The sequence below is a fragment of the Heloderma suspectum genome, chromosome 3 (genome assembly GCF_057233095.1).
Source record: "Heloderma suspectum isolate Gila_16-S chromosome 3, 16-S_ref, whole genome shotgun sequence".
Classification (NCBI taxonomy): domain Eukaryota; kingdom Metazoa; phylum Chordata; class Lepidosauria; order Squamata; family Helodermatidae; genus Heloderma; species Heloderma suspectum.
Genome location: NC_139460.1, coordinates 15,751,988 through 15,774,110, shown reverse-complemented (window position 1 = coordinate 15,774,110; position 22,123 = coordinate 15,751,988). Strand labels below are relative to the sequence as shown.

General features: G+C 46.3%; 1 protein-coding gene across 1 annotated transcript; it reads right to left on the bottom strand.

Moving 5' to 3' along the window:
• Positions 1-44: 44 nt before the first annotated feature.
• PRSS23 (serine protease 23) lies at positions 45-20,134 on the bottom strand. Its single transcript, XM_084842526.1, has 2 exons — positions 19,576-20,134; positions 45-5,221 (listed from the first exon to the last, which is right to left on the bottom strand). Exon 2 carries the CDS (start codon positions 5,206-5,208, stop codon positions 4,090-4,092), a length of 1,119 nt encoding a protein of 372 aa, XP_084698652.1. The 5' UTR covers positions 5,209-5,221; positions 19,576-20,134; the 3' UTR covers positions 45-4,089.
• Positions 20,135-22,123: the final 1,989 nt, after the last annotated feature.

The following is a 22,123-nucleotide window of genomic DNA, read 5'->3' as shown; positions in this document are numbered from 1 at the left end:
TCTACAAGAAGAAAATGGAAAAGGAAAGAAAAACAAACAAAGTAGCATCGCTGCAGAGGTTGATAAAAGTGTGCTGTATTTGAAGAACCTTACAAAATAAGTAGAATTACAAGGAATGTTTCCATCTCTGGCAAACGCATCTAACTACGTACAAGGTCCTCTGCATCGAAGTTCCATTATCTCTCTCTGCATTAACGCTCTCAATTTGCGGTGATACATTCAAAAACAGATGTCCCTCAGCAAACAGCCACCCAAGTCCAACGTCTGCAACTAAAGGAGGCGGATGTCATCGGCTTTTTTTGTGTCAAATACACGACGAGGTTTTTTTCCCATATTTCCTTTTAAAGCATTAGTGATTGCATGTGCCAGGGGGCATCAGAAAAAACAGCCCCAGCAAAGCAGGGGTGGAGTTTGTCCCATTATGTGTGTGAAAGCTACACCTGGAATGTGAATGTATCAGGAGGCCGTGCTGGTGCGCCAACCACAATCACTGCAAATATAAGCACCATTTAAGAGGGCATATTAACACCCCGGGGACATCAGTAGGTTGGAGAGATATTTTTAAAATGTACATAAAGCACAGGAAAAACACACAACAGCAGCATTCTAATTTAGCTGATTTGGGCTTTGCCCACACTGGCAAAGAAGTGTAGCTGAATTTGACACCAGTTGCACATGCATGCACAGCTAGTCTTCTTGCCCTGGTCTGTGCTGCAGCTCAGGGCAAATTCTCAGATGCCCTTTGCACTTAAACAACACACATTCTACAAGAACAAAAGCTAAATTCTGCAACCTGTATAGCATATGTAAATTTGTATCCCTCCTGTTCTGCATATGTTTGCTATGGCGTATAATGTAATTGGCTAGACATGGGGAGAGGTATGCAGAGTCCTGAGGCCTCACCTTGAGACCCAGGGAGTCAGGGGGCAGTGAGTTCTTTCATGTTACCTCAGACTTGCACATGCAGAGAATTCAGGGCAGAGGTGGAATCTTATTTCTCACACCCTACCAAGCTTTGGAAACTGCAGGAGCACGGGCAAATTTCTCGGGCAGCTTCCAGCTTCCTCCAACACCTAGAATGAAGCCAAGATTGAAAGGGAATATGTGCATTCCGTGGCTTTGGTTCAATTCAAACGACAGGCCTTCATACCATGGTTAAGGAAGAGTAACCCTGGTTTGGCAAAAAGGAAGTGTAACCCCAGTTTGGCAAATCATGGTTTGCGATCGTTTGGCAAGGCATAATCAGAAACCATGGACTGCCATGTGTTTGTAAAGCAAGGTTTATGCTAATCATAGTCTGCATTGTCACTGCCATTTCTGCTTTCTGGAGGTTGCTGCCCCATAGAAGTGCTGAGCGGATGGAAAATGAAACCAAATAAGCTCCTCTAAACCCTGATTTGGTACAATGCCTGAACTGAGCTGATTATGGGGGCAGGATCCATCTGAGAAACTCTATTCATAAAGAACTTGGGGAATGGCTCAACCATCCAGCTGAAGCTGTGATAGATGATATGATGATAAGGTGGTGTCATGGACGACAGACAACCTCAGAGGTTTCCCCTAGGGGCTGTCTGATGCAGACACCTGTATAGCCATTCCAACGTTACACATTGCAAAACACAAGTCCAATTTCCACAAGCGCAATGTGTCCTGTAAAAACAGGGCAAAGGTAGCTAAAACCTGTATAGATGGGGGTTTGCCATCTCTGTCTCAACTTGTATCCGCAATGGTAAAAGGATGTTTTTGTAACATTCTTGCCTGCTCTCCAGGTGTTGGGAAACCTTGTAGAAGTTAGGAAAGACCAGAGGGAAGGTAAGACTGCACAGCAAAAACAGAAACAAAAGGAGAAACCTGCATGAATATACATTGCATATCCCTTGCAGCAGGCAGCATGTGAGGCAGTTCAGCTCAAGCAAATGTCCTTCTGAAAATCAATATAGCAAGGGCGTTGAACCTCTTTCAGACTGAGGGCCAAATTCAGTTTTGGAGAATGGGGGTTCTTGGGGGCTGCATTCCAGTGGTGGGCAGGTCCGAAGATAAAAGGGGGAGAGGCCAAAAAACCCAGAATATTGTAGCTTCAAGCTCTTCCTAACCCAGCCTTAGGGAAGCATTCTGACCTGTTAGAATGGGGAAAACTCATGCAAAAGCTGGGAAACCACAAAATATCAGTGGTTGGAGGAACAGGGATGGGAGCAGAGAAAGGGGACTTAGCAATCTGGGAAAGACTGGAGGGCCAGATTGGGAATTTGGGACCCAAAAAGATAGATTTGCCATCTGCATAAATTACCACCCCCCCCAAGAGCATGATTTTCCTAATTGCTTAATTTATTCTGCTACTCTTAGGGAAGGAAAGTAAGCAATGCAGAGCTCTGAAGTCTCACTCTGACCACTGGACATTTGATCCAGCAACTCCTGAGATCTCAATAGCCAGTGCCCGCACACTTTTTCAGCATATGTCTGCAACCACAAGGGCTGGAAACTTGCTTTGTTTTTAAAATGACAGCAGAGGTTGTATACAGACATACCTGGAAACAGGAGCGGGTGTGGGTTTTTCCACTACAGGATAAGCTCTGCTTCTCCCTGCCTTTGCTCCTTAAACAACAGATGTACAGGCTCTGAATTGCATCCTGGTTGCCTCTTCTTCTTTTCACCTCCTTCATACTTTAGGCGGGCTGTTTTAGGCTTTTTTCAGCTGCATTGCACTTTTAAAAAATGTTGTAACACATTCTTACACCTTTTTAAAAACCTAGATAACCTGTTTTAAGGATAGGATGGGGTGACTGCATGACTGACAAGAGCCAGCCAAACAGCACTATGCACAGCCCAGCTACAAGAAGTGCAGAAGTGGTTTTGTTAGTAACACAATGGCCAGCCAATCAGCGCTCTGCATAGCCTTGCTCCTCTTAGTGGGGAGATGGCTTTGTGGCTGACACAAAGGCTATCCAATCAGCACTGTGCAAATCCAGCTTTAACTGCAGACCAGAACAGGTTTCCCTTGAGCTCATTCAGGGGGAGAAGGCTGTACATATGACTTAAAGTATGGTGTGTGTGGTGGACCCACAGCTAAAATTACCCTGAGATTCTTAGGAACCTAAATTCCTGCAGCTAATACCACATTCTGCATTCCGTCTGCACTCCTACAGAATCATGACAAACACTGCACTCTGAATATAATAGCTTCTTGAAACAGAAGCCATACACATTTCAAGTGAAAAGCCTTCTTCAGGTTGAATTCAACTTATTCAAAGCATTCACAAAGTGGTATCTCTTCGGCTATCCCCAACACAGGAGCATCAGTTGAGTGTTTTTCTTGTGTTCTTGCCACTAAAAGCAGCCACAGCAAGGCAAAATCTCCTGATTCAACTTTTAATTGTTCCAAGTGGGACTGCAAGAAAGTATACACCAGACAAGAGCAGCGATGTAGCATGGAAGAATCTCACGTCACCATCCCTGCCATGGTTCAGACCCTACCAACACCGTGCTTCCTGAATGACATGAGGGCCAGCCAATCAGTGCTGAGCACTGATGGGTGCTGATCCACCCCAGGGCAGGCTGCAAAGGTCAGCTGCAGACCCTACTAAGAATGTGCTTCACGACTGACATGAGAGCTAGCCAATCAGCACTGAGCACCAATGGATGCTGATCTGCCCCAGGGAAAGCTGCAAAAGTCAGATGCAGACATTCAGTGCAGCTCCAACTCTCCAAATTTGTGCCAGTGCAGAGAGGCCCTGGGATGGTAGATAGGCAAAAGGAGGAAAGCTATGCCATGACATGGGCACTGAGAAGCCACAGGAAAAATACAAAGTTGAGCTGTGGGGGAAGAGCAGGGCTGGATGTGCATTCCAGCGCTCCCCAATATCTAGGGCCAGCCTGGCTGTCTTTGCCAAATACATATCTTCTAGCTGTGCTTATTATCTAACACAAATTACCTTCACAAACAAGGCAGACCTCCCTGTTAATTCCTGCATCCAGGTATTTATAAAACAGAATTGTGCACCTTGGCAATATAGAGAAGTTTGGCATTCCTTTTCCCCCACCCCGCCCTGCCCCAGAGAAGCAATCGAGGCCTTTCTGGGACATTTATCATCTTTACCCATCCCTACAGCGCTGATAGTTGCCCGTGATCCAGTAACAAATCTGTGCATATTTGAGGGGTGTGATGCGAACGGCCACATTGAAATCCTGGGGGGATCCATTGGTGTCTACCCACTGGTGCCCAGAAAATATCCCAATAATTTTACGCTCCCATTTATGGTTCTGCCTCTTCCACATCCGCACATAAACTCCCGAACCACTGGCGCCTGGCTGAGCATCACACTGCTGATACAAGAGATCATAGGTCTCGTCTTTGACATCACAAAAACGGTAGACCAGATTTCCCGGCCGATCATTGTCGTAGCCCGAGAAATGAATCCTCCCTCCAGGCAACTGTCGTGCTGCTGGGCTCACACCTATTTTCATGAACTTTCGCTTGTGGGGCTTCTTGAGCTCCAACAGGGCATAGTCATAATCCATGCCGATATCGTTCGCATTCCCTTTGATCCATCCTTTGGGAACATGTGTCCGTTTCACTCGGATCCACTGGAATTTCATTTTCTCTGGCTCCGGGGAGCTACTGACGTTTGCCCCCTTGCTGCCATCTTTCAGCCTGGGCCTCAGGAACCCCACCCGTAGCTTCTTGGCTCCCTTGACATAACTTTTGCCATCATGGATACAGTGAGCTGCTGTTAGGACGTGCTTTTCAGCTACCAACGTTCCGGTGCAGCCTGTGGACAACTTCACAGAAGTGGAAAAGGGGTAGTTGAGCAAGAAGTCCTTCCCAAAAATACTAAACCTCGTGTCGTAACCGTAGATTTGCCTCTTTGTCCGAGATCGGCTCTGTGCCGCTGTACTGCCACCACTAATTACGTAGATGCCAACTTCCGTTTCAGTGCGAGAACCATTGGAGTACAGAGTCTCATAGGACAAGTAGTCTTTCACCTCTTCATAAGTCGGTAGTGGGATACGCTTGTGGCAAGACAGACCGCATGGGGACACCACTTCCAGTTTGGCTTTGGCGTCAAACTGTGGCTTGTCCAAATTAATAGTTAATTGTGGCACAATGACTGGGACCTTGTAGGATGGCCAGGTTGGCTTCCAGTGAGAATGGGAGGGTACAACACCTTTTACAGTCCATAGGAGTAAGAGAAAAGCTGGTACGCCTAACATGGTGAACACCGGTCTATGAAAAGGAAGAAAAAACCTTATTATTAACGGGTAAAAGATTAATGCACAGTTAAAACAGCACCTTGCAAAACAAGTAAAACTCTTTGGGCATCTCTTCGCAACACATTTATAGTGGCTTTCTGCCACTTTAATTGTCAGCATTCTGGGAAACTGTAGTTTAGTGAGGTGTGGAGAATTTAATGCTAGGTCTCTGGGGAAAGAGAATGATTATTATTCCAATTTAAGTAGCTATGTAGTATTTTCTAACCCTGGGTCAGTTTCTAACCTGATCCTGACATGGTCCAACAGACAAGACCATTAGGCATGAATCTGTAAGACCCTGAATCAAATCCAGTTCAGAAATGAAGATTCTCTTAATGCTATCCTGTGAATCTCTCTCTCTCTCTCTTTCTTTCTTTCTCATCCTTGGTTCCTCATTAGTAAAATGAGAAAATTGCTGTCAAAATTGCTGTAATCCAGCAATGACGGTGGAAGTGAAAAAGGTGATGAATCACACTGTGATTGTCCAGTTCTGGATGCTGCATTTTAAGAGGAACATTGACAAACCAGAGTGTGTCCAGAGGAGAGCAACCAGGATGACAACGAGTCTGGAAACCAAGTCCTATGAAGAATGGTTGAAAGAACTGGGTATGTTTCTCTTGGAGAAGATTACAGGGAGACATGATGGGTATCTTCAGTATTTGAAGGGCTGTCATGCAGAAGATGGAGCAGACTTGTTCTCTGTTGCTCCAGAGGGCAGGACTATAACTAATGGATGGAAATGGCAAGGAACCAGATTTTGGCAAAACTTTAGGAGAAACTTCCCAACAGTACGAGCTGTTCAACAGTGGTAGAGACGGCCTCAGGAGGTGGTGAGCTCTCCCTCACTGGAGGTATTTAAGCACAGGCTGGTTGGACTAGTTGACCTCCAAGGTCCCTTCCAACTTGACAACTCTATGATTTGGCAAGAAAACTGCCTGAAGCACAGCAGCCTCAACGTACTGTTTGTCTGATGCAATATAATTCAATTGTATGTCCCTAAATTTTAGAGAGCCAGTGTGGTGTAGTGGTGAGAGTGTTGGACTAGGAGTCGGGAGATCCGGGTTCTAGTCCCCACTCGGCCATGGAAGCCCACTGGGTGACTTTGGGCCAGTCACAGACTCTCAGCCCAACCCACCTCACAGGGTTGTTGTTGTGAGGATAAAATGGAGGAGGAGGATCGTTGTGTAAGCCGCTGGGTTCCTTAAGGAGGAAAAAAGGCGGGATATAAATGTAATAAATAAATAAATAAATTTTATTAATTTCATCTGTATATGACCCTCCCTCCAAGGAGATCAGGGCAACACAGATGCCCCCTTTTAACCTTTCAACAGCCCTGTTGAGGTAGGTTGATATGAGACAGAGAAAAGCCCAAGGCTGTCCAATGGCTGAGCAGGGATTTGAACAGGGACTTCCCTGATCCTAGTCCAACACTCCATCCACTACACTGGCTCTAATGGGTTCACGTAATGAGTTTCCCTCAGTACCTTGTTAACAAGGTGCATCCTGTAGCTGAAAGAAGCCAAATCCGATGAGAGAAGGTAAGAGACACACAATCTCGTTTACTCTGCTCTTGAGGTCTAAGGGGTTCTTTCCTTTACAGCAGTCAAGCGACAGCTTATGTTTAGAGAGCATACACTCCCTCTTTCAGATTTGGCTTTGGAAGCCAATGTGATTATGACAGGACAGCTAAATGAAGGTGTGTGTGTGTGTGTGGGGACATGATAGAGGTCTACAAAATTATGCATGGTGTGGAGAATGTGGATGGGGAGACTGTTTTCTCCCTCTCTCAAAATACCAGAATCCGGGGTCATCCCATGAAGCTGATTGGTGGGAGATTCAGCACAGATAAAAGGAAGGACGTCTTCACACAGTGTAGAGTTAAGCTATGGAATTTGCTACCACAAGATGTAGTGATGGCCACCAATTTGGATGGATTTAAAAGGGGGTTGGACAAATTCATGGAGGAGAAGTCTGTCAATGGCTACTAGTCCTGATGGCCATGTGCTACCTCCAGTTGCTGGGGAACATGGGTGGGAGGGTGCTGTTGCACTCATGCCCTGCTTGTGAGTTTCCCGTGGGCAGCTGGTTGGCCACTGTGTGAACAGGATGCTGGACTAGATGGACCCTTGGTCTGATCCAGCAGGGCTCTTCTTATGTTCTTATGACTTGCAGAATGTTCAGCTAAGACAGCCTCCGTTTTCCACAGTAAAACCCTTTGAAATCCGGACTGGTGTCTCTCCTTTCCTGATCATAGCTCAAACTATGAAAGGGATATTGTAAAATGTATTTACAAATGACAGGCAGTGAGACAGAAGTGTGTGTGGGGATTGAGAGGGAGAGGGAGAGAAAGAGGGAGAGGGAGAGATCAGCAGCAGCACAGAAAGGAAGGCACGGGACCAGTGTCAAGGAAAATGTGGACCTTGGGTTTATTTGAAAATTAGCCAGGCAGCTGAAACACCTCAGGGGCCGAAATAGTTTCCTGCAGGAAAGAGGGGCGGAAGGCTCACCCACTCTTGATGAGGATTATTCAAACAAATCTAGCTATTAGATGCAGCATATGCATATTTAAGCCTGGCTGGGGTTAAACCAATAATGGCTGGAGCGGCTTAGCATCATTCCTGAAATGCCTCAAATGTAACAGAAGGCAACCGGCCACTTACAGGAGGTGGTCCACAGCTGTGCAAGGGAAGAATCATCTTCCGGTCTTTTCACAAACCACAAACCCACACCCGCACGGCACGATGCTTCAGCCCTGACGGGGAAGTTCTGCTCTGCATCAAGGCACCGGCTAGAGCTGTTCAGAGCAGGTTTCTCCTAACCCAGCACCTCCAGATGTGTTGGACTACAACTCCCATCTTCCATGCTGGTTGGGGGTTGCAGTTGGGGCAGGCTGCCCTTCTATATGCTGGTTCATTATATTCAACTCATGGTGCAGTATTTATTCAGGGCAGATTGCTAGGTGGCCAGGCATCTTACAATTGCAGAGCTAATGCTCTCACTTTTCTTCTTCTGGGTCTTCCTCAATCCAAACTAAGTCTACTACGGTACCTTGCTAGATGATATACTTCAAGAGCTGTGCCTATCAATCGAAGTGTGTGTGTGTGTGTGTGTTTTAAGTGCTCTATTGTTTTGGTTTTTTCTTGCTTGTTAAGTTTGATGCAACCTCCTTTTCTCTTGTGGGTTAGCTGGCTTGTTTTAATAGGAAGAAAGGGTATAGAGCTCATTTCCACATTTGCCTTTTTGTCTTTTGGACCATTTTGTCCAGCAGATGGCATCAAAGAGAAATGTCTCTTTCAGCTGTCAGGGAAACGCATCCTTCCTTCCTCAAAAGAATGGATCAGGGTCTCTACAGCACTAACTGCACTTTTGGGGTTTAGAAAAAGACAACAGTGGGACAATTACAGAGGAACTGGAAAGAGTTCCTGTATATTATACTGTGGAACTCCCCCCACCCCCAAGCGAAGCGATATTGGCTCCTTCTTCATCTTGATATAGAGGGGCAATAAAAGTTGTTCCATCCTGTGGGGATTTTAATGTTGTGTAATGTTTTATTTTGCTCTTCAGTTTTAAAGCTAAAGCCAAATGTTGGTCTCTCCAAGATTTTGGCCTATTACTCCCTAAACACTGGCCATGCTGGCCAGGGCTGATGGGAATTGTAGGCCAACACATCTGGATGGACCCAGATTGGGGAAGGCTGTACAAGGACTCTCCACCCACATGAGAGTCACTGAAGTTCTAGGCATGAAGGGAGGAAGGAGAACCCAAAGCAGAGACTCATGCAGAGACAAAAACATACGCCTCTTCAAAGGGCAAACTATCTTATTACAGCAAATGCAGAGACCTGACTGTGTTAAACTCACTCTCTCACACACACACTTCTACCACTGGAGATAAGGCCAGAGCAACGAATCACACAAAGACCTGGTTCACAGAACATGACAAGCCAGAGTATGGGTTGAGTATGGGTTATCATTGAATCATGGGTTATTGCTGAATCATGGGTTGTTGTGTTGTGTGTGCCCAGCCATGCTAACAAACCACAGCTTGTTAACCACAAACAACCCATGAAGAGAACCCACAGTTTGTTGTGAACTGTAGTACCATGGTTTGTTAGTGCAGCTGGGTTCACACAACACAACAATCCACAATTCAACAAACCATGTTTAAACGACAACCCATACTCAACCCACGTGCTGGCTTGTCGTGTTATGTGAACCGGGTCAATGACTGAGAGTGCAGCCTTCCATCTGGATAGCTTTTTTGTGCTCACATGAACCTTAAATTCTCATGTCCTTTATTTCCAGTGCTCAGGTGAGTTTGCAGAAATAGAAAGACACTTTAGTGGTGGGAACCTTAATGGGGGGTGGGACCCCACACACACCAAGAAGCTCACATAAAACTGAACATGGTCACTGGGCATGAAATGCTTGATGCAGGGGGAGGAGGGAAAACCAGAGGGGAGGGCGAATGGAATGGGGTATCGTGGAGGAGGTCATGACTGGCTGGAACAGAGAACAGGAACACCTCCCATACTGCAACATTTTGTTGCAGGTCCCATCTACAGAAGTAATTTCTTATGGCACATGCATTAGGCTTTACAGCGCTAAGGTGTTCTTGACCACATGGAATATTTGACTGCAGTAAAATACTAGGTGGTCAGTTCACCGGTGATTCCATGGCTGCGCATTGTACATACATCTGTATGAAATATAGAGACCCCTTTGCAGGTCTCAGGAGTATGACATGGAAAGAGCACGGGTTCATTTTCCATGTATATATGCATGCCATGAACCACCTTTCAAAAAGGTCATCCTTTTTATACTTCTGTGATTTTTTTAAAGCTATTTAGGAGGCGTTTCTTCAGACCCACTAATTACAAATCTTTCCTGCAACATACAGTGAAGAAAAAAAAACAACCATCTTTGTGAAAAGAATGGTCTCCATTACATTTTGCAATGAAGACAGTTTTTCCATGGGGCAAGGAGCCAGAATGATTAACAGGAGAGAGGGGAAGGGGCTGTCAGGAAAAGAACTTCTTAAAACAAATTGCAGAATGAGAATCCAGCTAAAGTTTCCACTTGTGCCAGAATATCCAAACAGCTGTCCTTGGCCATACAACTTGTTAAAAACACAATCAAGGGAGCTAAAGGGCACTTTAAGGATTATTTATTTTGTTTATTACATTTGTATCCCACCTTTTTTCCATCATGGAACTCAAGGTGGCTACATGTGGTTCCCAGATGGTCTCCAAGCACTGATCAGACCCAGACCTGCGTAGCTTCAGCAAGGTGGTTGCCTTACGTGCCTTCAGACTATGCTCTGGATTACAGAAGCCTTTGGCTGTATATAAGACATAGTCCAGGATAGCGAACGTGGAGCTTGGGAGATTAGCCACTCAAACTTGTTGCTTTCCCAAATCCCCGCTAATTTGAAGGATACAAGAGGGGACGGGCTGGAAAAGCAAGAGCAGATTGCAAGGGTGTGCAGCCCAGGATATCTGCCATCACACAGAGTAGACACAGCAAGTATGTCCGCACATCTGCTAGAATACACCCACACGCAAAAGTAATAGGATCACTGCATTATTCTGTCACCAGCTGGCAAAGTCACTTTAAGAATGACTTATTCCTGCTTGCCTCCATTCCCTCTTTTCCCCACAACTCCCCCCCTTTAAAAATACAATTTTGATTTTTGCTAGAAAGGAACGTGTTCTGAAATCCACACAGCTGTTCCCTTTCTCTCAGCTTCAGTTTGCCCCATCACACACACTGCCCCCCCCCCGAACTTAAGTTCTACTGTTGTCCATTGTGGCTACCAATGGGCAGAACACTGGCAAACTGAGAGCGTTGGACTGAGAAGGGAAAAAAATGTAGCTCGGTGGAAGAATGCAAGTATTGGCCACGCTGGCTAGGGATTATGGGAGTTGTAGTCCAACACATCTGGAGGGCACCAGATTGGGGAAGACTGGACGAAATGGACCAATGGTCTGTCTCAGTTAAGACATTTTCATATGTTCACAGCAGAGACTTCAGTTCAAATCTCTACTTGGCCAGCTCACTGGGTGACCTTGGGCCAGCTTTCAGCCTGACCTACCTCACAGGGTTGTTATAGGATTGAAAATGAGGGGGGGGGGGTCGTGTTTTCTGCTCCAGTTTCTTGGGAAAAGGGTACAATACATGTTATAGATCCCCAAGTCAACAGTGGTTTCAGAAAGAAAGAACCCTTTACTAAAGCCATTCTGACCAAATTTAAGCACTTTATGGCTATAGTCCTATTGCATGTTTACTTCTGAGTAGCACATTTAAGATTGAACTGCATAACCTGATAGTGTGCTTAACTTTGCTCCGATTGAAATCAATGGGACTTGAAAATGTGCAGGATCCAATCAACTTATGCCATTGTATGACCCATTACAAATATATTCACAATGGGTAGTAGCCCTCAAAAAATGTACTAGTCCCATCTGCACATACATACCTATGGTAGTAATTTCTGGACAAAATGTGGAGAGAAGTTTTGAAAAAGTTCCATGCTTGGGAGCATGGGAGCAACTGTTGCTCACCAGAGGTGACCAGCTATTAACAAGCTTCCTTTCAGGAGAAATGGATAGCGTTGTATACATGTTGTCAAATAAACCTATCACTCTAGTTCCAGATTCACAAGTATTATTAGATTACAACCCCAGCTTTATCCATACATTTACAATAACTGTGTAGAACTACCCCACAAAACCTATTCAAAAACCTCTTATTCTGAGAATGAATGGTGGTTAAAACCTTTAAATCCACCCGCTCTGGGGTGTGGAAACTGCTTTATTTATTATTTCTTTAAAAGGTGCTCAAGGTGGTGACCCCAGATTAAAACTAAATCTTACTTACAACATAAGATAAAAACAAATATTAACCCAGCAATAAATGAAATAAACAGCACCCAACCAATTAAACCCCCCCCCCTTCAGCAATAGACCACTTTACGTGCCAAAGGCTTGCCTGAATAAAAACTTCCTTTGCCAGCCAGCAGAAGGACAACGGGGGGGGGGGGGCAACCTAGCCTCTCTTGGCAAGGAGTTCTAGAGCCTGGGAATGGTCACCAAAAAGGCCGTCTCTGGTGCCCATCAAATGTTTCGGGGATGGCGGTATTCAGAGAACGGCCTCCCCCGAAGATGTTAAAACCTGAGCACGACTTCAAATCATGGAGCCTATGCAAACACAGGCTGTTCTCCTTTCCAACCTTCACCAAACATGCAGAGGTCAGAGAGGTGGAACTGGTCAGGTGTGTGAATAACTCCTTTATTCACATGTTAGCTAATGTGTGAATAGGATTCATGGAGTTACTTCATTGAGATGTGCCTCCCGATGGCCCAGGATCACACCATGAGACAACAGTTCCTACATCACTCTGAGTGCCTGCAAAGTGGACTTTTAACAACCTCTGCCTACTCACAATTGGGGCAGTTAAAAGATGAATTTTTAGAAGGCTCTTTCCATTCCCCTTTATTTTTTTATTTCATTTATTTATATCTACACTGCCCAATAGCCAAAGCGTTTTGGGCAGTTCACAAAAGCGAAAGTGCTCTGGGCGGTTCACAATCCCCTTTATGCAGTTGGGATTGTAATCTAGTAATTCTAGCAATCTGAGCAGAAGTGGCTCCCAAGAGTTTCAGCTTGCATATAAAAGGGGCCATACAAAAGCATGCCCCCAGTAAGTGATATTGCATACATATGCATGCTAGAGATCCTTCTTCACAATTGTACAGGAACAATTTTGAAGCTAGGAGATCCCACTTTCCTAACAGATATTCCACAGACTTCTGAAAATGCTGCAGCCCAGCTATTTTGCAACGAAAGAAAACCCTTTACAGCTGGTGGAAATAGCAAATATCTGCTGGGTGTCACCCAATAAAGCAAGCATGATATTAATCAGCTGTCTTCACATGAAGAGCATGTACAGCTACTCCATGCTGGCATTTCCCAAAAGCGCACTGCACATAATGTCATACCGGCCACCCGGCCACAGGCATGACTCACATCACCTCATTAAACAATGAATTATAATAGTTTGACATTTGTTTTTAATCAGTGTTGCTTCTGAAGCCATCAATCAGTATCCAAGAACAAAGAAACGTTCATCTATTTTAGGCCAGACGGAATCGAGGCAGGGGAGCATAGTGTGGTGCGCTCATAGGCATGTAGATAAGAAGTTAAACATTAATTTTTTTCCAAAGAAACAGCTTTATATAATACTCTTTGAAAGTTTCTAAATAAAAGTAAGAGCAAGAAAAATTAAGCCTGTGGTGGAGTAACGTTCTTGAATACTTAAACCACAAACAAGTTTCTTTCTGATAACTATGTGCCAGAGAATTTCAATGTTTTTAATGAAACTGCACACTGACTCTTAACTAAGTCTCCCTCCCCCAGGCCCAGTCTAACATGCTGGGAACTTGGGCCTTATTCTCACAAACAGCAAAAGAGGGGGTAGATCTGTTTCTGGATTGTACCAAGTCAGATTGCAAGTGGAGAAATCACATGACTGAATTTCCTGCACACCCCCAAAACAAAACAAAAATTAAAATCCCTGTGCACAGAAAGCTAGCATATCAGGGAGAAGGGTAGGCTCGAAGCCTTCTCCCTGACAACTAGTTGTCTCTCTGCAGGGAATAGGTTTATCTCCTCATCGGCTGCTAAGGATGACCAGACCTAAAGGTTGCTTCAGACATGACAACAATGCAGAAGGAGAGGAAGCTCAAGTGCCCCTGTGTTTCCTGTTCCTCTACACCTCTGTCTTGTCCAGAATAGAACACTTGGGATATTCTGTGGTTGAGCAGAGACACAGCATGTGCATGTAGAAGGTGGAGACTTTTCCTGACACTCCTGGTATCTGGCTAGTGGCTATCAGAGTGTGCCAGGCACTAGTCTGGGGTGGGGGGGGAGAGAGAGACCTCCTCAACAGCAAGCAATATAAGCAGGCAATAGAGGACTTCCGCACACATATCATGCGATCCAGATTGGTTACTCAGGGAAGTTTGCGGGTCCTTTACATGATGTCGTCAACCTCCAGGATGCCTCCTGTGGTTTATGACTTTTATCCTGCCTTTGTAAGACACAGGGAAAGTCCGATTTTTCTCTAGGAAGTGCAATGAAGTGCTTTACTTGCTGTGTACTTTCATAATGGCGCTATAACAGCAGTGCCATCTGGTGGCTGTAAAATGAAACATATAGAACTTGCTGAGAAATAAAAACAGCACATGCCAGTCTGTGTAAAGGAGTCGATCTTAATCCCACAAAGAATCCAGAAGCAGAAGCACTGGTAAGGATGCAGGATTTGCGCCTTGTGTGGTGAAGCCATGAGAGGAGGCAGAGGGGGCTTTGAGGCAGAAGAGACCCACTAGGGAAAGGGGCTGGGGCAAAGGTTGGACTCTACTGTGTTCCCGTCACTGTGGGGTGTGATGGGGTCCAACTGGGCTTGAAACAATCCAAGCTTTTTTTTTAGTTTAAGGGTTAAATTATTTGGTTTTCTGAACCTAGCTACAAGCCGAACTTGAGAAGGAGGTGCAGGCTTTTGGCCAATCATTAGCTTTGCACGCTTTGCAACATCTAGCGTGAATTAGCGGATAGTGTGCTCGACTTAGACTGGAAAGACCTAGAGCCAAGTATCCATGAAACAGGAGTGAAAACTTCAGGCCCAGGGGCCAAATTCAGCCCTCCTGAGTTCCAAATCCAGTCATTCACCAGATGGTCCCACCCCTTCCTACTACTGGCCACTTGGTGGTTTTCCAGGTTCCCCACCACCACCCCCATTCTAAAAGGTTGGAGTGCCTCTCCTAAGGCATGGTTACTGATAGTAGGAGCTAAAATATGCTCATATTTTTGGTATTTTCACCCCTGCCTCTTTTGCCTTTGGCTGCACCCACCACTAGAATGCGCCCCACCCCCGAGAGCATCTCTGAAATGGAATTTGGCCCTTGGGCTGAAAGAGGTTCCCCATCCCTGCCATGAAGGGATGCATAATGGCAACCCAAGAATACAATAGGAAAGGCATGCAACTCCTTTGCTGAGGGAACTGCACTGGCTGCCTCAAACCTGGCCACTAGGTCAAGTTTAAGGTTCTAGTTCTAGTGTACAGCTTGGGACCAGGATACCTGAGAGATCACTTTCTCCCTTACCAACCTGCCTGGTCACTGAGGTCATCAGAGGGCATGCTCTTGGTGGTTCCACATGGACCCCTGGCCTAACTGAAGTCCACCCAGAGAAGAGCCTTCAGTGTGGTGGCCCCTTCTTATGGAATTCCCTTCCTTTAGAGGTCAGGCAGACACCAACATCATGTTGCTTCTGGCGCCTCCTGAAAACAGTATTTCAGGAAGCCTAACTTGAGTGACCAGCTGGAGTTTTATCAGAACTTGTTTTATCAGAACTCTGTTTCTTTTTAAAAATAGTAATTATTTAACATGTTTTTATTCTTTTATCCTATCTGCTGTTACCCACTCCGAAATCTTTGGATGTGGAGTGGTATACAAACATTGCAAATAAACAAATAAATAATAAAATGTGAAGAAGAGGCATGTGTACCCCAAACTCCCAGGGAGATGTTCCAGGATGCCACAACTGACCACAATTTCCTGACACATGTCTGTTTACTGAAGCATGCCCCTGATTCTCTACTCGAAGAACTGCTGTACAAACTCCCTGTGCTACTTAGCAATATAAACAGCCAGTGTAAGTAGCTTACACTAGTTATGTGACCCCCGAGCAGCTCGGAAGACAGCAACAAGGGAGAGGGCCTTTTCGGTGGTGGTCCCCAAATTATGGAATGATCTCCCTGACGAGGCCCGCCTGGCGCCAACATTGTTATCTTTTTGGCGCCAGGTTAAGGCCTTTCTCTTCTCCCAGGCATTCGGCAGTATATGATAAGTGTTTAATCGATCCTGAAATGTCTTATGGTTCTGGTTGTTTGTTTTTGAGATTGTTTCTTTGAAGTTGTTTTAGATATGTGTTTCTTTTGTGTATATTGTCTGTTCATGTGTGCTTTATGTACATGATTTTTAATCTCTGTATATTGTATTTTTAATGTTTTTTAATCTTTGTAAACCACCCACAGAGCTCCGGCTATTGGGCGGTATAGAAATGTAATAAATAATAATGATAATATACAAGAGCCAGTGTGGTGTAGCGGCTAGAGTGCTGGACTCAAACTCTGGAGATCTGGGTTCTTGTCCCCACTCGGCCATGAAGCTCACTGGGTAACTTTGGGCTAATCACTGACTCCCAGCGGTTGTTGTGAGGATAAAATGGGAGAGGAGAAGGACTATGTACGCTGCCTTGTTTTCCCAAGTGGAAAGAAGGTGGGATATAAAAGTTGCTGTTGGTAGTAGTAGTAGTAGTAATGTGTTCTACCACTGAGCTCCCCAAACTTTATTCCTCATTCTTGAAGTGCGTGTCGTTTTTTAACACCACAGCAAAAAACCAACCAGGAAAGGAGCTGTCTGGAGAGGCTCTGAGGCTGCGATCCATGCATTTGCACAGAAACGAATTGTGCTTAAATAAAGGGGCCTTAAAGAGTGGCTTCTAACGTGACATATGGAAATAATGGGAACATACACAGCTTTGAATACCAGCCTTCATGCAATCTGCACGAGCATCTCTCTGGCTAAAATCACATGTGTTCAGAAGCCATGGCTGGAAGCAATTGTGCCAAAACAGACACCCCTGCATGGAAATAAATAACTCCTATGTAGAAAAAATTGTGCTAAAAAAAACATTGTATGTGAAACTTGCATAAGGGAGCAATCTTACGGCCACTAGACACTGTCTAGAGAGCCATAGGATATGTTCTTTTTCAGGAACCGACCTTGGAGCCCACGCTCCGAGGTCGGTTCCCGGAAAACCAACCTCCCCCATGTCCATTCTGCCTCGGAGGCAGCGTGGAGAAGCCCTGTCCTCCGCGATCAGAAGAGGAGCGTGGAATGACTGAAAAGGGGCAGGGCTGGGGGTGTTCCCGGGCAGGGAGAGTGGAGCTGCATGTACAACATATCCTATGTGTCCAGCCTTACCTGGAACTGCTGGGGATTGAACCTGAAACCTTTTGCATACAAAGCATGTGAGCTACCACTGAGTTACAGTGGTTACCCTGTGGTGAGAATAAAGCACTCTGTGCATGCTCAGTGTCTCTCATCATAATACTTAGCACTTGCATAGAAAATTAAAAGCGCAGTGTGTCATACGACATCCTATCTGTCGTACACGCAGTCTCCTCTCCCAGTTGGCCCCCCACGGCTAGACAGCCGAAAATGGCTGTCTAGCGAAAAATAGCAGGGCAGGAGAGGTGCAGAGGGAACGATCCCCTCCCTGCCCCGTGCTGCTCCTGCCTTGCTTTGGATAGGCGGTCACCTCTGAGTTTGGAGGCAGCCGCCTATCTTGATAGCATTGTGCCCTAAGTGTCTTTTTCCCCTTTTTCTTTTCTTGCATCAGTTATGTGTGTTTTTGCTAGCCATCAATGTAATCATGTCAAAACAGAGACTTGCAAAACTTTCTCACGTGGCATACATATTCTTCAGTACATAAACCTTGTTTCTGTATTGGGAAATATAGAGCCCTTATCTCTATATTGGGAGAAAGAAGGTCATTTGTGAAACAACCCTAACTTCATTTAAAAACCCAATGAGTTCTGTATCAAATAATCTTGATTAAGAACCAGAGAATCCCAACCCAGATCAAAGAAGCCACTCAGCACTTGCAGCATGCAGGCTGAATGCATGGTTTAATCCGATCCTTGTTTAGGGGCTAAGCGTGTGAGCTGGAAAGTCCCTGGTTCAAATCTCATTGCAGCCGAAGGGAAAACTCACCAGGTGGAAGGCAAGCCTGAATTTTCTCATGCCCCCTATGCTGGCCTACCTTACAGGGCTGTTATAGAATAACATCTGCCTGCTGTAGCAAGTAGGACTCCAGGGACACTGCACAGCAGGTAGAAGGACACTGGAGGTAGCATATAGCCATCAGGACTAGTAGCCATTGAAGGCCTTCTCCTCCAGGAATTTGTCCAATCCCTTTTAAAGCCATCCAAATTGGTGGCCATCACTCCATCTATGGAAGTGAATTCCAGAGTTTAACTATGCGCTGTGTGAATAGTTGTACTGTGGTGTTCACTCCCACAAGATGTAGTGATGGCACTACACTTTTAGTTTTCTATGCAAGTGCCAAGTATTATGATGAGAGTCACTGAGCATGCACAGAGTGCTTTATTCTCACCACAGGGTAACCACTGTAACTCAGTGGTAGATCATATGCTTTGTATGCAAAAGGTTTCAGATTCAAACCCTAGCAGTTCCAGGTGAGGCTGGAAAAGACTCCTGCCTAGAGAGCCGCTCCCAGTGGGCGTAAACCAGCCTCTCTCAACCTGGAGCCTTCCAGATGTGTTGACTACACCTCATATTATTCTCACTCAGCCTTGGCTATACTGGGGTGGTAGACGAATTCATCTGGAGGGTACCAGTGGGGGAATGCTGGTGCCAGATGGACCAATCGTTTGACACAGTATGACGCAGCGTCCTAAATTCCCATGCACACACTGGGAGATGGGTCCCAGAGTGTACTCTGATGGGCCAACTTTGCAAAAGAAGCTGCCACAAAGCCATATAAGTAAACTGACCCTGGGGATTTGGGCGAGTCCTAAGAGAGTGGCCAAGGCAAGGATGCAAAGCATGGGAAATGTATCCAAGTTGGGTGAAGAGAAGTTACTGGACCAGCTGCCTTTGATCTGTGTCTAATCCACATTTTGTACACTTAAGGAGATGCAGGTAATCCCATCCAGGTGGACAAGAAAAAGGCAAATGAGACAGGTATCTTCCCAAAGACAGGAACCTCGATCAGCCATGGATTTAAATTCTAAAATGAGAAGTGGGGACTGGTCTTGGATTCACCCCAGTTAAAATCCCATGGATCAACATGCTAGATCCCATAAATCCCATTCAAAGTATGGGATCCCTATCCCTGTAAAAATCAATACTCTCGAGAAAAGGAGGAATCTTTTCTTTGAAAAGGATACCTCACCATCCCTAAACTTAGCCAGGGGAACCTACTTATCAGCCATTTGGTACTCAGACAGCAGATATCTTCAGACTTTACGCATCACCCCTCAGACAACTTGGCGTCTAGCTGCTTCCCGAGAGGGACGCCCCTCGCCGCGCAAAACTACGCGCGCTTACTTGGAAGTAAGTCCCCCTGTGTCCAGAGAGGGGCTTACTCCGGGCTAAGCGCGCCCAGGACCGCAGCCTTGGTTTGGGAGACGTCTCTCTCAAGGTCTCTTTCCTCAGCTTCGATCCCTTTATGGACTTACCTCTTCCTCGCCGTGGCGGAGCCCTTATTTAGAGTTTTTCAGGGCTCCTGAGAGCAACGTTTTAAAAAGAATACATAAATCAGGCAGGTGAAGGCTGAAGTCCCATAACTTCCACTTCTCTGTGCCGCTGCCCTTGAGCCGAAATCTTCCCCACTAACTCGGATCTTGCCTTCTTTCTCGCCCCACAAGCGAGCAGCACACAGCCCGAGGCTCGCAGATTTCGCCCCCTCACCGTCCCCGCCCGTCTCCAACGCACAGATCTTTTGCTTGGAAAACTTCAAAGGCGAGAAGGTGCCCAGGGGCAGTGGTTGTTTGGGCTGGGGGGCAGGAGGAAGGACGGCAGCCGAAACCTCCCCGCAGGTGTCACCTCGGAGGGCACCCCCCCCCCCCGCTCTCCTTCTGCAAGCTTTGGAGCGCCCCTCGAAGGAGAGGTGGTGGTGGGGAGGCAGAGAAAAAGTTCTGGGCAAGTAGGCAGCCGGTACTGCAGCGCAGGCGCCATGTGATTCAACCCTCCCCTTCTTTCTGCTGATCTAGTATTGCCCCTCCCTCCTCCCCTCCCCTCCCCACCCCACACAACGCCCCCCGTCGCCGTCGCATCTTGCATTCCCCCTTGTGTACACTACACGCCAGTGAAGGCTGGTGGCTCTGATTTCAGTGGGGCTGTGGATCCACGTTGGGTTTCAGTCAGAACCAGCTAAAACTCTAAGGGGGCTATCCAAGGTGCTGAACCCTGTCCCCAAAATGGGTCCAGCGCCCCGGATAGCTCCTTTAGAGTTCTGATTGGTTCTGACTGAAACCCAGAGCGGATGCGCAGCCCCGCCGAAATCAGAGCCACCAGCCTCCACTGCTACACGCCCCCTCCCCGGATCACCCAATCTCAGGCGTGGGGAGGGAATTTGCAGCAGAGTTAAAAGGCGGTATTGAAGCCGCAACACCCCCCGCCTAAAAATAGCCTATGAAGGAGGGGGTGAAGGAAAAAAGCACCCCCCCCCCCAGGTTTTCCCGATCTCCAAGGCTTGAAGTTTGCTCCTTTCTGCTTCTCTCCCGCTGGTTCACTGAGTGAGAGATGGCTTTAAAAAGAAGCCAATTCTGCGATTTTCGCAGATCTCTGCGATTTTCCCCAGAACGCACGAAGTTTGAAAAAGCTGCTGAACTCTGACAAAAGGGGGGTGGGGGCGGGGGCGAGAGAGATAAAAAAAATCCCAAGAGCAGCAGCTTGCTCCAAAGTTAAGGACACAAGGATTAGAGACATTCCAAAAAGAAAAGGGGGGGGGGGATGAATGAATGAATGAATGAATGGCCATTGGAATGTCTTGGTTTCCTTTCCTGGGGTCGCAAGCATGCCTAAAGGTGCAATCCTATGCACCTTTTTTTTTAGACAGAAAAAAAGTCCTACAACTCCCATGACTGGCTGGGGCATGCTGGAGGTTGTAGGATTTTTTTCTATCTAAAAATCCATAGGATTGTGCCGGAATCCTGTTTACTGGGAAGTGAGCCCTTTGAATTCCAGCGGACTGGCTTCTGAGTAAAACAGGCGGAGGAGCGTGTTGTCAGCTTCGGAATGGCTATGGCAATGCACTGGATTTGGATTGACTTGATTTGGTTGGTCAGTTCATAAGCTGCCCTTCAGGATCAAAGACACCGGGCTGTGTGCAACTGCACACACACAGGGCCGTAGCTCAGTGGTCCAATGCACACTTTGCATGTAGAAACTTCAGGTTCCATCCCTGTATGGTGCTTCTGGGTAGGCCTGAAAAAGTTTCTCATCTCGAGATCAGTTGCCACTCAGTGAACTAAATGTCTGACTCAGGATGCTTCCAGACCAGGCTTTTAAGGAGGAGAATCTCTTGCAGTAGATTAGCCAGGGTTTCTCAGCTGTCTAGCAAGAGCAACAACTAATACACACACACACACACACACACACACACACAAACCAATTGGGTTTCTGAAAAAGAACGGGGGGACACAACAGGCGTCAATTATTGTGTGAAAGGGCTTGTTTGCCTCTGGTCCTGATCTTGAATTCCTGGACTGAGAGGTACCCTATTCCTTAAATTGTTAGCCTAATATTTATTTATTATTGCATTTATATCCCACCCTTTTTCCTCTTGCCAGGAACCCAAGGCAGCTTACATGGTCCTCTTCCTCTGCATTTTATCCTCATAACAACCCTGTGAGGTAGGTTAGGCTGAGAGCCAGTTACTGGCCCAAAGTCACCTGGTGAGCAGACAAACTGGAGAGGGTTCAGAGGAGGGCAGTGAAGATGATCGGGGGACTTGGAAACAAAGCCCTGTGAGGAGAGACTGAAAGAACTCAGCATGTTTAGCCTTGAGAAGAGACTGAGGGGAGATAGGATAGCGCTCTTCAAGTACTTTGAAAGGGTGTCAGAGAGGAAGGCCAGGATCTCTTCTCGATCATCCCAGAGTGCCGGACACGGAATCATGAGAGTGCAGGACACGGAATCATGGGCTCAGAGTGCAGGACACAGAATCATGGGCTCAAGTTACAGGAAGCCAGATTCCAGCTAAACTTCAGGAAAAACGTCCTG

Coding starts and splice junctions, on each gene's coding strand:
- PRSS23 (XM_084842526.1), bottom strand. CDS start 5,208: ATGTTAGGCGTACCAGCTTTTCTCTTACTCCTATGGACTGTAAAAGGT.